The sequence below is a fragment of the Scleropages formosus genome, chromosome 8 (assembly GCF_900964775.1).
Source record: "Scleropages formosus chromosome 8, fSclFor1.1, whole genome shotgun sequence".
NCBI classification, from domain to species: Eukaryota; Metazoa; Chordata; class Actinopteri; order Osteoglossiformes; family Osteoglossidae; genus Scleropages; species Scleropages formosus.
In genome coordinates this window covers 8,100,116-8,121,349 of record NC_041813.1, presented here as the reverse complement: position 1 = coordinate 8,121,349, position 21,234 = coordinate 8,100,116, and the positions used below count along the sequence as shown (strand labels likewise).

The 21,234-nt window shown below is 44.7% G+C and overlaps 1 protein-coding gene across 6 annotated transcripts in view; it reads left to right on the top strand.

Moving 5' to 3' along the window:
* The window catches only part of birc6 (baculoviral IAP repeat containing 6), a 97,764-nt gene that overhangs the window by 43,048 nt on the left and 33,482 nt on the right, over positions 1 to 21,234 (top strand). For all 6 annotated transcript variants that reach the window (XM_018724909.2, XM_018724910.2, XM_018724906.2 and 3 more), the window contains exons 57-65: positions 696 to 825; positions 2,120 to 2,251; positions 2,992 to 3,153; positions 3,566 to 3,739; positions 7,710 to 7,906; positions 8,377 to 8,677; positions 9,968 to 10,185; positions 11,173 to 11,337; positions 11,528 to 11,693. In XM_018724909.2, coding sequence (XP_018580425.1) covers positions 696 to 825; positions 2,120 to 2,251; positions 2,992 to 3,153; positions 3,566 to 3,739; positions 7,710 to 7,906; positions 8,377 to 8,677; positions 9,968 to 10,185; positions 11,173 to 11,337; positions 11,528 to 11,693 — 1,645 coding nt within the window. The remainder of the gene's footprint in view (positions 1 to 695; positions 826 to 2,119; positions 2,252 to 2,991; positions 3,154 to 3,565; positions 3,740 to 7,709; positions 7,907 to 8,376; positions 8,678 to 9,967; positions 10,186 to 11,172; positions 11,338 to 11,527; positions 11,694 to 21,234) is intronic.

The window sequence follows — 21,234 nt, the reverse complement described above, 5'->3', positions numbered from 1 at the left end:
TTTTTTATAGCCAAAAGGCATTTGCACCCTCTGCAGAATGGAATTGACTGATCATTTCACACTTCAGACATTTCTCTCTGAAAGCTGAACTGGTATTGACTGACAGGTTGACTATATTGTGATGGCATCACTCTTTGACTGGTAGCCTTGAAGTGGAATTAAAAATGCGATTAATTATTAATTGTGCTTGAGCTTTGTTGCTTTCCTACAGCACCAAAGAATAGCCAGGTATTTCATCAAATTTACACTGAATTTCATCAGTCTTATTGGTTAGCTTTCCCTTATGTCATTTTAGTTCATCTGTTGGCAACGAAAGAATGGAGCGAGAGATCTTTGTTCAGGTTTGTTTCTCCTAGCTGCATGGAGGCAGCTTTGGTTGGCACATGTGGTATGAAGGGGTTCAGCTGTTTTCCAGTGTCGTGCCAGTTGCTCACAAGCAGGAGGGAACCATAGATGTTTCTCAGAATTAAGCTAGATTGACCAACTGTTGAAACGTCAGTTGAAATCCACCTTGAGCATCTACAAAGACAAAGCAAAATATCCGCACTTTATTCTGCTTGTCAGACGTGATTAAAACAATCTTTTGGATACTGTGAATTACATAGTTATGAAGCTACCATGAATGGATAACTTGTGATGAAGGGTGTATATATTCTCCACTGTTTTGTGTTAAATACATCTTTGCTTTGCTCCAGCTGTACAAGGGCCGTATAAACGCCACCAGTCACGTGATCCAGCATCCCATGTACGGCGCAGGGCACAAGTTTCGCACCCTTCACCTACCCATCTCCACCACCTTGGCAGAAGTTCTGGACCGGGTTTCAGGTATGTGTGACCAGTGCACAAGGGAATGCTCACCAGAGCAGAGGAGTTACTGTCGATTTGCTTTTTCTCTTTTTTCTCCACACTTTAATTTTCATGTTGACTGTTGGCATTTAACACACAAAGTTTTCCCGTCACCTTCACCAGACTTGTGTCTGGCATGCTGACCTTTCTACGAGGAGGCTGAAGGGTCTGATATTGTCTCCGTATTAGAATGACAGCAAAAATGGCCTGTCGCTGCAGATGTCCATTGCGTGGAGGTTCTCTGCTAATTAACTAGCCAAAATCAGAGTGCTGGCCAAAATTCTTTACCGTGTTTTGAGGGTGGGGGGCTTGTTTCCCCAGTGTGAGCTGCAACGGGCTATACACAAGGCCAGCTCTGTGAATGAAGAAATGGCCCGCTAGCAGCTCTGATTGATCCACGTTGTGCACTGACACTGCTTTGTTTATCCCTGCTGGTGCCAGCTGTCCACCAAGGCACCTGTCAGCATCTAATTAAATGGTACTATTCATTCCTGCCATTGAAAAGCCCCCCCACCATCCAGCTGAAGGAGAGGCATAATAGCTAGTTATTCTTCTGGCCCTACACCCAAGTACTTTGGTTTTATTTTCCTAAAATAGTTTGCAGCCAAGTTATCCTCCATTTAAATTGATGTTCTTCCTTCTCATCTGAGGTGGAAGGGCTTTGTAATTTAAGTAGGCCATGGCAGCCAGGTTGGATGGCGAAGTGCTCCATCACATGGCAGCCCTGAGAAGGTGGGGTTGGCGAGCAGAGACAGACTCTCTACACCCAAGGGGAAGGGGGGGTTTCAGGCACTTGGTCCAGCAGCCAAGGTCGTAAGACTGGATGTAGCTGGCGGTGCAGACTCATGATGGATGGCTCTCCTCCGGAGACCTTGAGAAGGCTCCGCCCCACTCTTTACTGGCATGGCGAAGGACACAGGTGTCAGGCAGCTGTAAAGCAGCTCAGAATACTGTCTCTTTTCTGTTAGCCTCTTTTGCACTTTTGACATTGACGTTGTCTCTGTTCAACCTTCTCAAACTCTACACTAAGCAACAGTGATCTAGAAGAAAAACCACTGTTTTTGGATTAAATGTTTTTTTTTGGTTTTGTTCTTGTACTCCTGAGCAAGTACTGTATTTGCATAATGATAAAATCAAATTAGTAGGTGATCCCATAAAGGTAACAATAACAATAGAACTGAGCTGTTCAGAATAAACCAGATTGTTGCTGGGATTTCCATTCTGTGGATTTGCAAACTTCCTTTCTCATGTAAAAACATCCCACTGCCTGCAGACACCCCCAGCATCACAGCCAAGCTGATCAACGAGCAGAAGGAGGACAAGGAGAAGAAAAATCATGAGGAGAAGGAAAAGATGAAGGCTGACAGCGGCTTTCAGGATAACTACAGTGTAGTTGTGGCCTCAGGTACTTTCAACCCTCCCCCCCTTCGCTGCCCTGGTTCTCAAGTACAGCTATAGTGTTGCTGGCTCTAGGGTGCCAAACGTAAAGCAGATTAGAGGCCCTAGGCATGTGGGAGCAGGGTTTGCTTCAGTGGTATTCCCAGTCATTGAGGTTACATTTATTTGATGACTCACAACAGTAAAACATCACATTTTGCCATTAGCTCATTAGGTTTGCCGTCAGTTTTTTTTTTTTTTTTTTTTTAAAGGCTGTTGTGTGCACTCGTTTCCGTTTTTAAATGTCACTGGAATGCTAACTAGGCTTGGCCTCATTAGGTGTCTTGCTGTTTCTGCTGAGGAAGTCAACCTTTGGTATTAGCGAAAGGTACCCTTTGATAATGAACTGACACTAGGCACACAAACAAAGTCCAAATCAGCTGCTTAGTTTGCCCTGAACCCGTAGTTCAGTTCATACGTAGTCTGGGTTATACGGTAGGATGTAGCTCTGTCTGTATGTGTCCATGCATGCAAAACAAATTTATTTTTTGTTTGAAAACTGCAAATGCATTGTAGCATTTTTTTGCGTGCTGTAGGAGTGCATAGCTGTTACTGTTATGTACACATTCAGCACAAAAAGCTGGACTCTTAAAAGGATGTCATCAGTCTTTTTAATGCTTCACTTTTGGGTTTTTAAGTTGTAAACCTCCCAGCACACTGTACCGCAGTCACAGCTAATATTTGATTGACTCCTCTGTCTTCCTTTAGGCCTTAAGTCACAGTCAAAAAGGGCAGTTTCCACTCCACCCCGCCCTCCTTCAAGGCGGGGTCGTGTGATGAGCGACAAACTCAGTGCTACATCTGGAGTGGATTCCTCCTCCAAAACCATCAGCGTGCCTGTCTTTCACCTCTACCATAAGCTGCTGCAAGGTTTGTGAAGCTCCCACCCCGAACTCTAGGGACTCCTTCCCGCTGTCATTCCAGTTACTGAAGGTTTCGCTTGCTACTTCACTCAGTTAACGAACCCCAAGTCCTATGATTCAACTGATCTCAGTTTAGGGTTGTGAGAGCAGTTTGTTTCTTAGGAATCAGAGGCTGTTAAATACGCACACAGTACCTTTCATGCATTGACCTTGTTTTCTTTGTGTATCCCTATCCAAATGTACTAACATTGTTCCTAGGAATACATGGTGTCTGTCTTTTGTCACAATGGTGGACTGAAAATATATGGAGGAAATAGTTGCAGGCTGATGTTTGTCTTCCTTTAGTATCGCTGCAGGTGACTCTTAAAAGACCATAAAGAGCTTACCCACCTATATTTGTAACCCCCCCCTTCCCCTAGGTCAGCCTCTTCCTGCAGAGATGACCTTGGCTCAACTGCTGACCCTCCTATATGACCGAAAGCTGCCCCAGGGCTACTGCTCTATTGACCTGACTGTCAAACTTGGGTCAAAGGTCATTTCAGACCCAGGCCTTTCTAAGACGGATTCCTTCAAGCGCCTGCGTACAGAGAAAGGTAACCACTACCAACTGCTGTGCAACTAATGCAGTCTAATGCATCTAACATTCTGCCCATTATACTCATGCAGGGCAGCCATCCCTTTATCGGTCTCAGAATTACAGAGTCATGTTCTGACAAGGCACACATCGGACCATCTGTCATTCTTAGAATCAAAATATACTCTCTCTTCAGAAGGGTTTGGATCAGTCTACTTTGAAAGCTGTTTAGCACATGGACTAAAATTTGTACATTTTTAAGGCTTTTAAAAATTGATTGGCTTGAAGTAGTTATGGTATTTTTTTGCCTTAATTTACTTGGTTTGTGTTAATCTGTTCTTTGCATTTCTCCGGTTGTGCTACTGATTTGACCGTGGATTTAAGTAGGCCAGGACTTGCCAGTGCATAACAGCTATGGCTTACCTTTCCTGGGGCCTACAGCTGTGTTGTTGTTGTTGTGCCTTCCAGCCCTCTTGGTGCATAGGCTGCTGTAAATACTACAGGTGAATCATCTAAGCCATGATCCTGCTTCTCCCTTAATGAAATTTACCTCTAAGGAGTCTCCCAGGTTCTGTCCCGGGTGGTGCTGATATTTTACGCTTATGCAGAAATCCTCAGCGTCAAATCCCAACAATCAGTCCATAACATTGATTGTAGCTCCAGATTGGGGAAGGACAGATGAATGTGTATTTTGCATATTTTAAGGGAATCTTTTGTTTCCGCGCGAGTGATTTTTAGGCTGAACCACATTATCAACTTTTTTCTCAGCATGAATGTTGTAGGCACTTTCAGTGGGGATTAATTACAGACACCGATGTCAGATACCATTTTTAACAGCTTCACAGTTTAACGTGGTATAACAAGCTAAAGTTTACTTTTATTGTTTTAGGTGTTGTTCTGGCATTTGCCCAAGAATGTGGATGATAACTACGAACAACAACACGTTTAAATGAGTAATTTCAGTGATCCACATTAACTTTGAAGCAGTGTTAGCGATTTACTGTTATCAAATCTTAGAGCACATATGTGCAGTCTAGCGTAGGCTAACTAACCCTTCCGTAGCTTTGCTCACGCTGGGAATATGGATGTTGCACAAACCTGAAACTTTTTCTGACTAGTAGGAAACTTTGACAGTTGAATAAACACATTACCAAAGAACTACAAAGCTTTTTAATGTGGGGTAAACTATAGCTCTCTTCACATCACTTCTTATTCACACTCCTGTTCTCTTTGGGTGCTGTGATGGACTTGACCCCAGAAAAGCATTGTTTAGTAGGTAAGTGTAAAAAACTGATTATGATAGGAGAGGATAATACTGTATTATTCCCTACAGGGAAATGCCACGAATACCGCTGCTCAACAGGATTCATAGTATAGTGCAGTTGTATCGACAAAATAATAAATGAGGAACAAATAAAAAAAAAAAAAAAAAAAAATCAACATTTACAAATGAGTTGTAATAGGCAATAAATAAATGAAAAAAGTACAATGACTCAAGTCATTCAATACACCTCCTTGCTTCACCATGTTCAGAAAGTAACAGGCACCTGACTGGAGGTAGAGTGATCACTTCTTGGAGGGTTTGTGAGCTATTGTCCATAATGATCTCTGCTAATAAATTTGAAGACAGATTAAGCATGGTAGCACAGAGATTTTCTAGTTGTTTTTCCACACCATAAATACGTTTAAAATTCTCACTGCTATTAAATCATTCTTCACTTAGCGGGGCGTGTTGCTGCTGGGAGAAGTTATACAGGCTATCAGTACAGCGCTAAGTGGGAGTGAGTCATCCTGAGAAGTGAGCCTCACTCTGAAGCTTTGACCTTGTCTCTCTCTTCTGTCTCCACCAGCCTCACGCACTATTGGCTCATGTCCCAATCGGACCGAACGTCACTATCCACGTCCCCTCTATTTCCCAAATCAGCCTTAGGAGAAAAGGGGATTTTGTCGCCGTCTATACTTGGTGGGACTGCAGTAATGTAACCCACCATCAATATCAGTGTAAAACTTTACTGTGGCCGCAGAACAGGGCCATGGTACATTCTTGTGTCCTGCTAATGGTAATTCTCATGCTCTCTGCTGTGTTCATCAGTCATTTAGATAGTGTAGGCAAACTCATGTGGCTACAAGCATCACAGGCTCCTTTGGCACCCCATAAAGCAGTTTGGGCTTTTAAGTCACAAGTGGTTTTTAACTTTTCTGTTCTTACCAACCAAGTTTATGTTGAATTGCATGCTGTCAATGAAAGGTAAAATGATTCAAAGTTTCCATTAATAGCTTTGGTTCTCTGAGTTACCCGGCAGTCCTAGTTTTGAGCAGCACTGTTCCAGAGTGCCTCATAGTGCCTAAGCTCTATGTCTGAGTATAGTTCTGCAGCTCAGGATATGCAGCGTTTCCATATTCTCCCCAATTTTGCAATCCAGACACATGTCCAGAAGTCGGCAAATTTACATTTATTCATTTAGCAGATGTTTTCTCCAAAGCGACCATATATCGCGGAGAAAAATAATATGAGTACGTTACACCAAAAAACTGCTTGTGGTTGCCATTAATAAAATTTCAGTTGATGGCACTTACCTTTACCCCTAACCTACTTCTTTTTGAGCCCTCTCTTGCTACTTCAAAGGTAATGTTTCTGGATTCTGTATTTGGACGCACTGATGCTGTGAATACGAAGGGAGCATAGGAAGGTGTCGGCAAACCAGCTTAATTCAGTTGGTCCGGAGGGAGTTTTCAGAATGGTTGTAAGGAAGTAGCCAGAGGAAACACACTAAAATCCTCCATTTATTCCCTTCTGTCTGCAGTTCTGTCCCTATGGAAAAGAGGGGTCAGCAAAGAGCCACTATGTTGGGTGTCCCTAAAAGCCTTTTAACTCTTGCAAATGGACCAGCTCTTTTGTAGCAAAACATTTTTCTGTGCATGTCTATGTAAGATTTTTAAAGTGCTTTTTCTTTATATTTCACCAGAAGCAAGAGCACAACATGCTTCCTCATCGTTTTTCAGTATATTAGTATAGTATTTTTTTCAGTATAGTATAGATGACCAGGAAATTTAATCATTGACTTTGTGCTTGGTAATTGTTCGTTGACCATTGTTATAAACTGAACAAAGCTGTCAACAGTTGGTGGTTATCTACACTCTTGGAACAAAACTATAATTTTGTCGTCTTTTCTGCCCAAGCTGACTTACTGTTGCTGAATAATTTTGTTGCTTATTGTAGCAGGTGGGATTTGAAGTGACATCCCTCTGGGTTGGAGGCCTCTTAGGTATTTGACAGTGTTTGATAGTATTAGACATTCTGCCTAAGTGTTGTGCTTTCCTCCCAAGCTCACAGCAGAGGTCTTTGCATGCGAAGAGGCTTTGTGCCTCTCTTGTCTGTTCTGATCCAGTTTGGAGTGCTGGACTGGATGAGCCTGATACAAACTCTATTAATACAGAATTTAATTTGCCATAATTTTTTATTTTTTTTTGAAGGAATGGTGGATCTTATTTTCTTCTGCAACCTATTTTGGGGGAAATGCAACGAGTGCATTCTTGTTTTATGTTGCCATTATACAGTGGATGCGGTTTGCTTTTGATGTCATGTTTACAGACATTGCAAGTTTTGCCAAAGTGCAGATACCACATTGTATTATACTGTATATTGTACTTGATTTGTATTGATTGACACATTTGCCTCCTAGTTGCATTTTAATACTACACATTTTTTGTGATTTTTGTTAATTTTTTAGTACTAGTCCTTTTCCTATACATTTCTACACTGTGCAAAAGCTGCTTTTTATTTTGTCATCTGTCTTTTCTCTAATTTTTAAATGCCCTTCAACTTTCAATGAGGAGACCATCACTGTGATTTGTGCATAAGCATGTATGTGCTAAACAGTGTGGTGAGTTCAGTCACCCATCTTCTGTTCCATTGCTCATATATGGTGGATTGCGCTGCTGGAAGTTGATTTTTGTTTGCTCTTCTGTAACCATCTTTCATCCCACAGAGCATGGTGAGGTGCTGAGCAGCTTTCCTGAGGATGAGCCCATGACCCCAGGGGAGGAGTGTCTGGAGGCTGCGATTGACGAGTCATTATTGGAGACCAGTCCCATCCAGTCCCCCCTACAGGTTTTCGCTGGCATGGGTGGTCTGGCGCTCATTGCTGAGAGGCTGCCTATGCTCTACCCTGATGTCATTCAACAGGCAAGGACGTGATGTGCTATAATGACACATTCTCATGGAATCTGTTTTTGTCATGCCTCAAGTTCATTTACATTTGATTGTTCTTTTCGCATACTGCTGTTGCCAAGTTTCTAGCTAGCAATCAAAACCGTCTCCACCAAGTCCCGTTGAATTGTTCTCTGCCAGGTACATTAAGACCTGCCGCTAATTTTAATCAATAATGGACTTGGTGCCTCCTTACGTAGAAGGCTCCTTATACGTACATCGCTCACTCAGTAAATTCTAAGCTGTTTGTGGATACAAGTTGGGTGGTTTTTTTTTTTTTTTTTTTTTTTTTTTTTTTATTTGTACCATGCCACCATACACACTTGCATCCACTGGCTCCAGCTCATAAGTTAATTTCTATAGTTTTTATATGGGATACAGCTTTGTGTGGTGGCACTTGCTGACCTTACACTGGTCACTGATGCTCTTTTGTGTGTGTTACACAGGTGAGCGCCCCTGTGGTACCTTCCACTACCCAGGAGAAGCCAAAAGACAGTGACCAGTTTGAGTGGGTGACAATTGAGCAGTCAGGTGAACTGGTGTATGAGGCACCCGAGGCCATTGCTGCAGAGCCACCACCCATCAAGTCCTCAGTGCAGCCCATGTCGCCCATCCCTGCTCACTCGCTGGCTGCCTTTGGGTTGTTCCTGCGGCTGCCAGGCTATGCAGAAGTGCTGCTGAAGGAGCGCAAGCATGCCCAGTGCCTCCTCCGATTGGTCCTGGGGGTTACTGACGATGGAGAGGGCAGTAAGTTACCCTCCTTTCCCATAGCATACCTGCCACTTCATGCACTGCAACCCATACTTTACACTTTTCTCCATCTTGAAATGACTGTTACTAGATGCACTGTTCATCAATGGGTTTATAAACTTCTGAACTTCTTTGAAATGCCTGTGCTATGGAAGACACCTTCTACCATGTATTAAGACTTTTTTTTTTTTTTTTTTTTTTTAATAAATGCGGTCATTGAACCTACCTTTTAAATCACCTTCTCTTATTTCCAATGCTAATGTTCTTTGACACCACCTTTTATCATAAACCCATCATAATCCTTGGCTGATTTTCAAAGTTTGGCAGTTAAATGTATTATTTTGGGGGGTGCGGTGGCGCAGTGGGTTGGACCACAGTCCTGCTGTCCGGTGGGTCTGGGGTTCGAGTCCCGCTTGGGGTGCCTTGCGACGGACTGGCGTCCCGTCCTGGGTGTGTTCCCTCCCCCTCTGGCCTTACGCCCCTGTGTTCCCGGGTAGGCTCCGGTTCCCCGTGACCCCGTATGGGACAAGCGGTTCTGAAAATGTGTGTGTGTGTGTGTGTGTGTGTGTGTGTGTGTGTGTGTGTGTGTGTGTGTGTGTGTGTGTGTGTGTGTGTGTGTGTGTGTATTATTTTGCAGTGGTTACCATAAACCTTCATCCTGCTTATGTCCAAAAAAAAGTACAAAACAATGGAGTTAGATTACAAGACAAGCAGATTAATAATGTTCATCTAAAACTCTACAATACTTTACTGCCAGTGGTATTATGCTGCTGATATAAACACACTCCACCTGTAGCAGCATGAGTGTGATTAGATGTTTTAATCTCCCCATTTACAGTTGAAGCACGTTTTCCAGTGTTTCTAGTCCTCTTTAGTCCTTGAGAATATACTTGTCTTTGAATTCATGGATAATTTAGCTAAATGACTCACATTAGCTTGTTCGATATTGACAAGTCCTACCCTTTCCTATATTACTCTCCACCTTAGTCGACCCTGTGTACTTGTTCTTCCCTCTAATAAATGCCTGTTTAGCTCATGTCTACTGCAGAAGGGGGAAAAACAAGCAAAATTTTAGTCCTTGAAATAAAGGCAACTTCATTACTGATGGATAAAAGCCATTTGCTGTTGGCAGCTTCTGTTTTATTGCCAGATGCCCTGCCTTGTGATGAGCCCTTTCCATTAATATGGCTTGAAATAGATGCTCTGTCTCCTATTGGTGCGCTCTTTATCTGCTTCTCGAGCAGCCTGATCCAGTTGGTTCTCCACCTGACTCCTTCCCACCCTCAGGCCATATTCTGCAGTCTCCATCAGCCAATGTATTGCCCACCTTGCCCTTCCACGTGCTGCGCGCCCTCTTCAGCTCCACCCCTCTCACCACGGATGACGGTGTGCTGCTGCGCCGAATGGCGCTGGAGATTGGAGCTGTCCACCTTATCCTGGCATGCTTGTCAGCCCTGAGCCACCACGCCCCCCGCGTGCCCAGCGCCGGTGCCAACCAGGCTGAGGTGAGCCCTCTGCCCATTAAGCTGCAGTGACATTGGATATCTGTACCCCAGTGCCAGGCTGTTGTCTTTTACATGACATTAAGGTTTTAATTCATTTCTGTCTTCGGCTATGTATATGCGGCCTCATGTTTAATTGCCAGTTTATGGCTATGTTCATATTAATTCATGACACGGCAAAAGCTGCTTTAATTTCTTTTCCGGTGGTGGTGGTTCCTCACTACCTGGGAGGGGTATATTTGTTGCTTTGGTGGTATTTATAAACAAAAATGCAACAAAGATATATTTGGCTTAAAATGTTCTTCTGGATAGAATAGTCTGGGTAGGTAGGTTGCTTTGCCTGTTGTATTGTTTTAAACTTCATATTTTAGCATATTTGACATACTAGCAGAGCTGAGGTGTTTTGAATGGCCTTGCGATAAATACAAATAAAAATTTCACACACAACAGAAAATGCATGAAATACATAGTTAATGTCTAAGTCTTGCGATTTCTTCCATGAACAAATCAGTAGTGGAGACTTAACAGCTCAAACAAAAACCAGTATATGCAGGTATCTTTTATACCTCACATCATTTTTAGTGATAACATTCAGAATTAGTCTAAAGATGTTATGTAAATGGACGCGCGCACTTAGTGCAGACTTTCCAAGTACCAAATATTTATAAGCTTAATAGTGTTTAAATGCTTTTTTTTTTTTTAATAATAATGTGCTAATAATTAGCACATTAAGGGTTTTTTTTTTTTATCAACACTATCATGCGGAAGACAATTTCAGTAGCAACCATGTTTGAATTATTGTTTTCAGAATGAATTGTTTTTAAAGGAATTTCTGTTCAAAAGTGTTGTAATCTTTTAAATTTTTGTAATACATGCTCCCTGCAGTGTCATCAGCACAGTTCATCCCATCCACACTTGAGTTGGTGCATGATGCAGGACTCATCCCCTTTGTTCACGTAAGGCTTTTTGCATGTCCTTTCCTTTTGGCAGCCTCAGGTGTCCAGTGGGCATGCAGGTGGCACCAGCGAGGAGCAGCAGCTCTACTGGGCCAAGGGCACGGGTTTCGGCACGGGCTCTACTGCTTCAGGCTGGGATGTGGAACAGGCCCTCACCAAGCAGCGACTCGAGGAGGAACACGTTACGTGCCTGCTGCAGGTTAGTGTGTGCCCACAGCGAATACACTAGCAGTATGTGCTGCTGATCAGTGTCAGTGAAGCAGCCATTGTAAACAAAGTATCTACTGTTCATGTGTGTTTTTAGAATGTCGCTGCTGGTGTGAAAGAAGGCAAAATAACTCTGTAGATGTACTTTGTAGTTTTTGACACGGCTTGTGCTCTTATCCTAGGTTCTAGCTAGTTACATCAATCCAGCAGGCTGCGTTGGATCAGGTGAAGCTCCCTCTGGCGAGAGCCGGGGCCATAGCAACACTGCCCTCCCCTCCGTCCTGCAGGAGCTGCTCAGCCAGTCCTGCCTCATCCCAGCCATGTCCTCTTACCTGCGCAATGACTCTGGTAAGTGGCTTCAGTTTCTTGGTTTGGTTTGTTCAGTCTCTGCCAGACTGAAGTGCAGCTGTGGTGCCGTCTCATCTGTGGCGCATGTCTCACCCAGTGAGTGGCTCATGTTGCTGAGGTGACTGTTGCCTTGGTGACACCAGGTGGAGCTGCAGCATCTTGATCAGGTCCTCTTCTGGAAGGCAGTTCTCATATGGCCAGTTCATAGCAGTGGGCTAAAATTTCAGTTGGATGCATCTGCACTTTGACAGAACCCTTTCAGTTGGTGCGTTTTTGATTAGCTTTTTTTTTTTTTCTTCTTAGTTTGGCGTAATTATTGTAAAGTAAATTATTCCTGAGAAGAAACTCCAATACAAAGTTAATACTAAGAGCTCTGTTGCTGAATGAGTTCATCAGAGATTCAGGATATGGAAATTAATTTTTGATGCTGGACTGGATGGAAGTATTTTGATGATATAAAGACATTTGGACAATGATATGGTATAGTGATGTAAAATTTAACACCATTCTCCTTTTTAAATTTTGATTTATAGTAGTACATGGTCTGTGAGCATTGTGTAGATTGATTTTCTAGTTACTAGCCAGATAGCACTCTATTAATTCAGTCTGTCTCTAACAGCTCTGCCTACTCAGACTTCTTGGATATGCTGACTGAAGGTGTGTGCGTGGATGTGCAGAGCACTGCAGCCCGTCCTTGTTGTGCAAAAGTCCATTGTCTATGGTATATGACGTATCGATTCACTTTGTTAGTGAAAATCTACCTTGTTCCGCAACAGTATTGAATTCCGTCTGTTCTTTTCAAGCGCGGTCTGCGACTTCAAGTGGCAGCTGACACGGCGTGTTTTCTCATTTGTCTCTTATACGCTATGGTGGTTTCTGTTGGATTTACTTCACTTGGGATATCCCACATTTAGCTGGAACGTGAGCCACTTTTTTCTTTTTTTTTAATATTTGATCTATAATATAAATCATTGCGTATCATGTGCGAGAAGTATCGTGTCAGTGATAGAAGGAAAGAAAACTCAGATGCGTTTCTGCAGCGTGTTTAATAAGTTCTTGCGGAATGTGGAGGAGGTAATTGCCTCTGTAAGGCATTTGAGGGCCTGGAGGCGGACACTTAGGGGCCGTTATGATGCCTAGGATGTGTGCGCAGCCTCACCATTGTGCTACATGGCATCATCCTCCCCCTACATCATCCTCCCCACCCGCCCACTGCTCGCCTGAGCATGGAAGCCTCTGTGGAAGAGTCTGCCAGAAGGGGTGATCGAAGAGAAGTGCATTATGTTGCACTGTGTTGAGTCACTGCTTCGGGGCGTGCTTTGTCTCATTTTCTCACTGTATCGATGCACTTGTTCCACACACACAGGTGAGTCTAGCATGCGTGGCAGGATTGTGTTTACAGTGCAGTTTTCTCATGACTGATGTCACCAACTGACCAAATAAAATTTCTTTGTTACACAGAAGATGTTGCCGCTAATTCAGAAATAACTGTATCTGCTGAAGTAGAGCAAGATGCGTTTAAAACAATCATGCTCAACTTTGTATTTTCCACAAATAGATTTTTCTTCCCCCCCCCCCCCCCCCCCACAATAATGGAAACGCTAGCTAGACGTGTACAAGCAGAATTTAAAATGCGTTCTTGTTCCATCCGGTCACTCATTGTGTGGTAGCGCTCTGTTACTTCCACTGGATATAAACCTCTGGCATAAGGCAGGGTTTAGCACCACATGAGTGATTTCTCATGAGTAACACAGCGAGTAGCGCTGCTCTCTCTCAGCGCATGTGTTGTGAGAGGGCGTGGGTTCGGTTCCCGCTCGGCCTGTGTGAAGTTCGTGCGTTCTCGCGGTGCCTGCATGCGTTTTCCTCTGGGTACTCTGGTTTTCTCCCACAGTTAGATGTGCTGTGAGAGAGTGTGAAACATGGAGAAAATGTGTTTCACTTGTGTAGGGATGAGTGACCCATTGTAAGTAGTGTATATAACAGTGTAAGTTACTTTGGTGAATAAGGTGTGTGGGCTCATAACACTACATAGTGCCAGTTGGAAGTTAGTTTAGAGAAACGCATCTGTTAAATGATTGAACGTAACATGGAAATAGTCAGTGAAACAGGTGAGTGGTTGCAAATGCGTGATTGAGACTCAGTTCCAGCACTAGTTCAATTGCTTTGTCAGGGCAGGAAAAGGACCCATGTGCATCAAATCTCAGGTGTAATCAAATTGCTGTTTGGGGGCAGAATAAGGGTATATTAATGTCAGGCTTTCCTCTTTCAGTTTCCTATTCCAGAAGATTTTTTTCGTTGAAGATCAGTCTTCCTTTAACATCCGTACTGTGTTGCCAGGAATTTTTGATTTGGAATGACATCATCTTACTTTCTGCTGTCTTTGTTTACATTTCTGAGTGAAAACTCATTTACAGGAACCAATAGACTAATATACGTACATAACGTGTATTTCTCGTTTCTCTAGAACATCTTAGTAAAGGGGAAAACATCCTGCAAATGTTCACTGTTGTTGAAGAGGACTGATTGCATTGTCTTCCCCCCCCCCCCCCCCCCCCCAGTAAATGCGTTAACATTTAAATATGTCAGTATTCGAAATTATTTGTAATAAATCTCCATGCTATGCAGTGCCAGCCAAATGCAGCCACATACTTGAAGTGGAATGTCCTGTGAAGTAGGCTATTTTGGATCTGCCTTACCCCACGGTGTGAGCACAGCCCTGATAGGAAAGCCTCCTTGGGGCATATAGGAGGCTATTTCCCCAGCAGCATCCAACATTGTCTGCCCTCCTTCCTTCCTTCCTTCCTTCCCAGGTGGCTGGCAACTCGGAGCACTGACCAGGCCTAGCCCACTGCTCTTTTTCCATATCCCTTTTCATTTCTCTCCTTAATCTCCAGACTGTTAAACGGCGCAGGGTATTGTTCCGCATTAGTCATCGGTGTCTCTGCAATCCTTTTGGGACGCATTACGACGCCACAGCGCACTCCATCATTCCAAGTTAAGCCATTAGTGAGAGGTAATGCCTTTTAATGTCACCGCAAAACTCATTTATTTTAATTGAAATTTTCATCTCCATTCGTTCGTTCCCCCCCACCCTCCCCTTTCTTCTCCCCCTCCCTGTGTGTGAAATCAGAGCGCAGCAGCTTGTAAAACAGGGATTTGATTAGCCACTGCATTTCTGACACAATCTCCAAAAAAAAAAAAAAAAAATGGAGTGGGCCCTTATTTGTATACGGTGTCATGGAGGTAGTGCCCACAATCAAGATAGCAAATATTTTGCCCTGTGAAATGACTTCATTGCACCTCCTTTCTCTTTCCTGCCACAGCAAATGGATATGATTTAGGAATATTTGTAGATTAAACAGCTAGGGATTCAAAGAATGGCACTTTTTATCATTTGCTTCAGTGACAGTGTAGGTCATTGTTTCCTAGAAGAGAGCTCTTAAATCCACGTGTGCTGCCCATCCATTGTTACTCACTCTTCTCTCTGGCTACTCGCACAAATACCCTGGGTGTGGATTCCTATCTCCTTGCAGAAGATTTAGCGTGAACATTAACTCAGTACAGATTCTTTGTAGCCATGCAAAGACCTTTGCTGTTTGTGGTTTGATGTAGTTTTCCAAGTTCTGCATTGTGAGTTATTGTTTGAATTCTCTTCCTGTCCTTGTACTTTGCATGCAGAATGAGTCCACTTTACTCCTGCCATTGTACTTTCTCATCTGCTGGCTGATTCTCCTGGCCCCAGGGCATGATTAGAGACAAGGAGCACATGGAATGATTGATAGCGCTGTAAAATCTCTGACAAGTACCCCCCTAGCCCTTCCCACCTGCACATGTGCGCACACAGATGCACTCGTGTGTAGAGTACAGATTTGCTCTCAGATGTCTTATTCCTGGTCACATCAATGCAGAACCCCATGATGTCTATTTTTTTCACATTCCAGTATGTAATTCACTGTTCGGCATAATTGAATAAAAATATTTTGGGTACAAATGTTGAATGCATCGTACAACCTCTTCTCTGTTGTTTGTCTGAAGGCTTAAGGAGTGCTGCCTGGTCCAACAGTACTTCAACAACGTACTTCTTCTTTGTTCTTCTGCCCAGGTGTGGCGTTGTGCGCTAGTTGTCATTAACACATCCCCATAACACACTACTACTGACTCCAGCTGAGCCTGACCTTTCAGGGCACCATGGGGCTCAGAACAGATCCACCTAGTTAACCCCACCCCAGTGGGAATTGGTGGGAGCCCAGAGTTTCAAACACCGACAGCTCATACAAGTTTTACTTTGTTGCGTACTGATCACTTAATCTTCATCAGCAAATTGTAAAAGTCACTGTTTGTTAATATCTGCAAATAGCATCTTAAAATTGCAACAGGGATTGTCGGTGTATGCACCTCACGCATGTTGATGTCACAACAGAAGGTCGTCTGCGTGCACGCTCCACGCATGCTAAAATCACCACCGTGCTTGTCCGCATACACATGCTGCGCATGCTAATGTGCCTACAGTGGCCGTCCAGACATAAACTACTTGCATGCTAATGTTACTACAGTGGATGTCATGTACACACTTCGCGCATGCAAATCCACGGTTGTCTACCCCTTTTTACACCCCTATTAAGTGTAGACTTGATTCATTGATATGGTCGCATTTTATTGTTGAAATTATCTATGGCACAGTACATCTATAGTTTAGTCATGTATTTATAAAAGCCTTCTCATACAGAAACAGAGCGCTGACACAGCACTTAAATGCCTCAGGTGAAATAAATATATACAGTAAAAGGCTCCTTTTTTCCCTCAACCAAACAGATCTCAGGAAAAGCAAATAGTACAGATGTTAGCAGGGTCATCTCTGTTAGTAATTGCGGGGGTGGGGTACCATGTTTGGGACACACAGGGCGACTTGGGTCCGGTGTGGTTGTGTCATTGTTGTGGCCAGCATCGTCGCAGCAGTCTCAATTTATAAAAATATTGTTTCCGTCTGCGCCCCTGTTATTGCGGTTCCTCTTCGCCTCTGAGCTCCCGACTTGCAGATCAGAAAAGGCATTAATCATTGTCGGCGCCGGCTCCTTGGCTCTGCTTCCATTGCCCTGGATGGTCTCTGTCAATGGGAGGGTTATTGTCACTGATGAAATGTCTCTGATTGCAGAAATATAGGTGTAGGTGGGTGTGTGTGAGAGGCCTTGCTGCCCCCTCCCGCGAAGCCAGTCCGGTAGCCCCGTGCAACACTGGTGCACTTTCGACTGGACCTCTTTTGTCTTTTTCAAATGCGCTCGTTCCCAATCCGAGGTTTTGAATTTTCGATTTGTAATCCACTCGAAACGCATCTTCGGTGTCTCTGGAAGTCATCAGGAGCCAGGCACTTGTCCCACACTGTGTGTCTCTAATGCACGGTCTCTGGCTGGTTTGTGGGGTCTGGCCAAGCCACGGTGCATCCTAACCTGCGATTGTGGTTCCTTCTCCCTGCGCAGACCTCTGAATGGCCACAGGGTGCCAAGAGCCAGGTGTTATCTCCTGTCTGCTCGGTGGAGCCACGTCTTAGGTGCCTTCTCCGTGACACCAGGCATGGTTGCTCTCTGCGGGGAGCTGACAGTCATGCCTCCTGGTTTCCCCCTACTCTCTCGGTCCCTTCTCGTCCCTTTTCTCTTCCCGTTGGGTGCAACTGAAGAACTGTGAGCTGGGGGGGGGGTACCACTCACAATGTAGTGTATATGTAAACAAACACAATAACAAAGAGGTTGAGGAAAGTTCCGATGATGCCCAGCATAGCCAGAATAGATTCTTCTCGTTCCTCCTTGCCCTCCAACGCACGCACCTCCTCGATGGTGATCACGGTTGTGCCCATAGCTGCAGCAGAAAGCCTCTCCAGGATGCTGGCCGTTATCTGTGAAAAGTCAGAGCAGAGAAGCAGGGTCAGGAGCGCTGGTGCTGCTTCAGGTGCTGTTGGACAACTAACCCAGCCTGGTTAGCATGAGCACTAGAACTAAAGGTCTTGCATACTGTGCGTGCAGCTCACTTTACTAATATCTCCGATACAGCAGCGGCTCTCTGCGCCTATAAAACATTTTAATTTTTATTTTTAAAAACCATACCTGTCTGTGGTATTACAGGGAAAAGGAGGAATACGCGTTTATTCATTTATGTCATGGATTTCACAGAAGGCGAAAATTAATCTCCTTGAATGCAAATTCGAAATATATTTACAATCAGAACGTAATCCAGTAGGTATTTGGCAGGCAGGAAAGTGCCCTTCAGCATGCCCTCTCAGTGGGTGAAGGGAGCAGAGTGTGGTTTGCAACCTTGGGGGAGATGTGGTGATAGGCATCTGGAGCTTAGCTGTGTGCGGGCGAGAGCCAAGCAAAGCGGCGGCTTACCCTACAGCTTGTGAAGAGCGGAGTGACATCCAGCATGCTTTTATGTCTTCGGCGGAGAGGCACGGCTGCGCCCAGGACTGCATGGGGAGCGCCGCTGCTGGAGAGGGCAGGACCGCTGTGGGCCACGGCCACTCCCGCTCCCAGGATCGCTAGCTCAGCTGATATCGGTATTCTAGTTGTCTTATTTCTTGATGAATCGGTCACTGTCGTGGTTGAAGTTGTTTATTTCCCCACCACTACAGAAACTGATCTGCTAGCTGCTTCCATTCAGGGGCAGCAAGAACTCCTCTCGCCCTCGTGCTCCCCCTCCCTTTGCGCTAAGTTCTCCATGTTCCCTCCTCCACCCTCAGCGACACCGTCCCCCCTCCTGCTTTTGCCTCTTTGACCCTCCGAGCAGCTCCAGTCGAGCTCAGCGGCTTCTCCTTGACACGCGTCCACACCTCTTTGCCCCCCCCACCCGGCCCTTCCGCCCGTTTCCCGGTTGCAGAGTCGGAGTCTTCCCTGGAGCGCCGGCTTTGCGCTGAGCCCCAGAGGCGTGAAGAGGCAGGCGGCACCGTGCCGCAGGGGGGGCCCGTGGCGCAGCGTGCAAGCCCCGTCGGCCAGCCAGGCGGACAGCCCCTGCGCCCGGTGGCGGCTGTGTGGCTGGTCCCCTTCGAGCCCGCAGAGCTTGGTGCCACGCATAACCCGCCGGCTTGGCCGGCTTCGCGCTGTCACAGACGCTCAATGAGCAATGACCAAAATAGAGCGTGGAGTGAAACGGGAGCGATACGAGACAACCCTTCCTCCACTGTGCAATGCAGGAGAATGCAAGTGTGCGCTGCCTCTCTCTTTGTCAGGCACGGTGGACTCCCAGACCTGAGGAGGAGGAGACAGAGGGGGAGGTGGCTTAGCAGTGAGAGGGTGGGAGGGGGGCAGAATGATCTGGTCTTCGGGGGCCTCGGTAAGCGGCTCTGAAAATCGCTGTTGTCAAAGCAGCCTTTTCTGTCCCCTCAAACCCCCCTCCAACGGCGTCGCTAATCCTTCCCAGACAGGGCTTTTGTGAGAGCTTTCTGCATGCAGCGTTCTGTTCTCTGAGAGCTGCGAAGCGCGGTGGAAGTGCCGCCGCGCCTCCTCCTTACGGCGCCACGCTGCCACCTCTCGTCACTGTCCACTTCACTGGATTTGTCTTGTGTACGCGCGTGCTTGTAATTGAACCCTCCTTTCTTCCTCGGTCGTGCACACGTACACACACACAAGGGTGCATGCCATCAGGTTCTTTCCTCTGTCTATAGGAGGAGTGAGTCATACCTGCCTTAAGCCATTGGCATTGCGTGGTACTTGCGTTGTTACTCGGAGGGCTGTGTGGAGTTACTGGCTGTATCTTTTATTTGCTTTTTACTTTTTTGTCAGTGATCCCGATTAACGTGAAAATTAAATGCGGTTGTTTACATGTAAATTAGTCGTAAAACATATTCTTTCTACCCTGATAGGTAGGAAAGACCCTTTTTTTTTTTTTTTTTTTAAAGAAAAAAAAATCTCCATTTACTGACATTTTTGATTTTATATATACTTGTGCTGAAGTTTGGATAGAGGTAGTGATTTGTTTTTATGTCCAGGCTGTTTAAAAGCTATCGGATGAAGCCTAAAACTGATTCTGCTCCTTTATGATATCTGCACATTGCTGGTAAAAGTAATTAAGTGCTGTACTTTGATACAAGAGCAGGATGCTTCTGGGACAAGTCATTTCACCTCTTTGATTGCAAATCTGCTGTCTGATTTGCCGACTAATAAGTCTGCGCTGGATGTGCAGCGTAATAACCCAGGATACGGGAGTGGACCATGATTACGAAAGTAAAAAAAAAAAAAAAAAAATCCAGACCTTTCCGTTTCTTTTCCGTGGACAGATGAAGGCTCTTTAGCCTCCCATTGAACACCGTAATTGGTTTAAAGTTTCCAAGTCCACCAGGCTTTCTGTTCACTGCTGTTTGCCTGCTCATTGTTAATTGTAGTTGTGAAAGATACCATGTCTCATAGGCACAGACCTATTGTAATCCATTTTTCAAAAAGATGTTACAGAACAAAACGGGAGAAATCTGGCAGTACTTCAGATAAATTCTGGCAGCACTTGTGGGCAACTTGTAATTTGGCAGAAAAAATTAGGCATCATATGCTAATGAAACATGCAGTTTGTTTGCCCTTTGTCTCGTCTTATCTTTCAAAGAGCAGAATGCTTGCGCATTTAAATATTCCTACAGGGAAACTAAACTTTGCTGTAGTTTGAAATGTCCTTATAAATTGAGTCAGCGCGAAACCCGATTTTAATCTGGTGAATTGAACGAAAACACTGAATTGAATCTCATTAACAAAATGTGCAGTGAGTTTCTGAGATTTGAGGACTTGGCACTGGGGAACACCCATGGGTTTTTTTTTTTTTTTTTTTTCTCAGCCTCATATCCTTTATAAAGTGTGTGACAGGTGGAGGACCTTGTGACCCCGATGGTTGCAAGGTCAAATATTTAGAGATTATGATGATGTAAGGCATTTTATCTGTGTAACCTGAGTAAATAACCATCTAGGGTTCATAAATGGGTCGAAGTGTGAAGTTGACAGCACCTCTGCCAAATAGGGATTTTTTGCTTTCTGAAGTTAATTGCTTGAAAAATGGATGCGTTCCATCTTTGTTACTGATGGGACTCAGCCACAGACTTACGTGGATGTTCTGAGTCCAAAACGGAATTTTGTCCTCAGGCTCTGTGTCTGTGTACTGCAGACAGACGAAAACTTCTGATGTAAGAGCACATAACCTCTCTCCTCCTTTGCGGTGGATCTATAACTGGAGGTGCAGTCAAAATATCAGTAGTGCACGGAGGCAGCGGCGTACTGTGCTCTTCGGCCACCAGTTTAACACAAATAGAATCGAAGCAGTGAAATGGTAGCGGTGGTGTAGATTAGGAGCATCAGAACCCCAAGGCTTTGTAAGAACTCCGGGAGTAATCTCGCGCTCACAGCGCCACGCCGTAACCTTTCACTCGTGATATTTTCTCAGCATGAATTAAGGAATCATCATGGCGTGGAGGAAAAAATGCAATTGCGCGTTATTGGCATTTCCAGAACTTTGAGTGCCAAGCACAGTAATCACTCTTGCTAGCCCTTTGTGGGTGACACACAGGGCTCGAGTGGGTCTC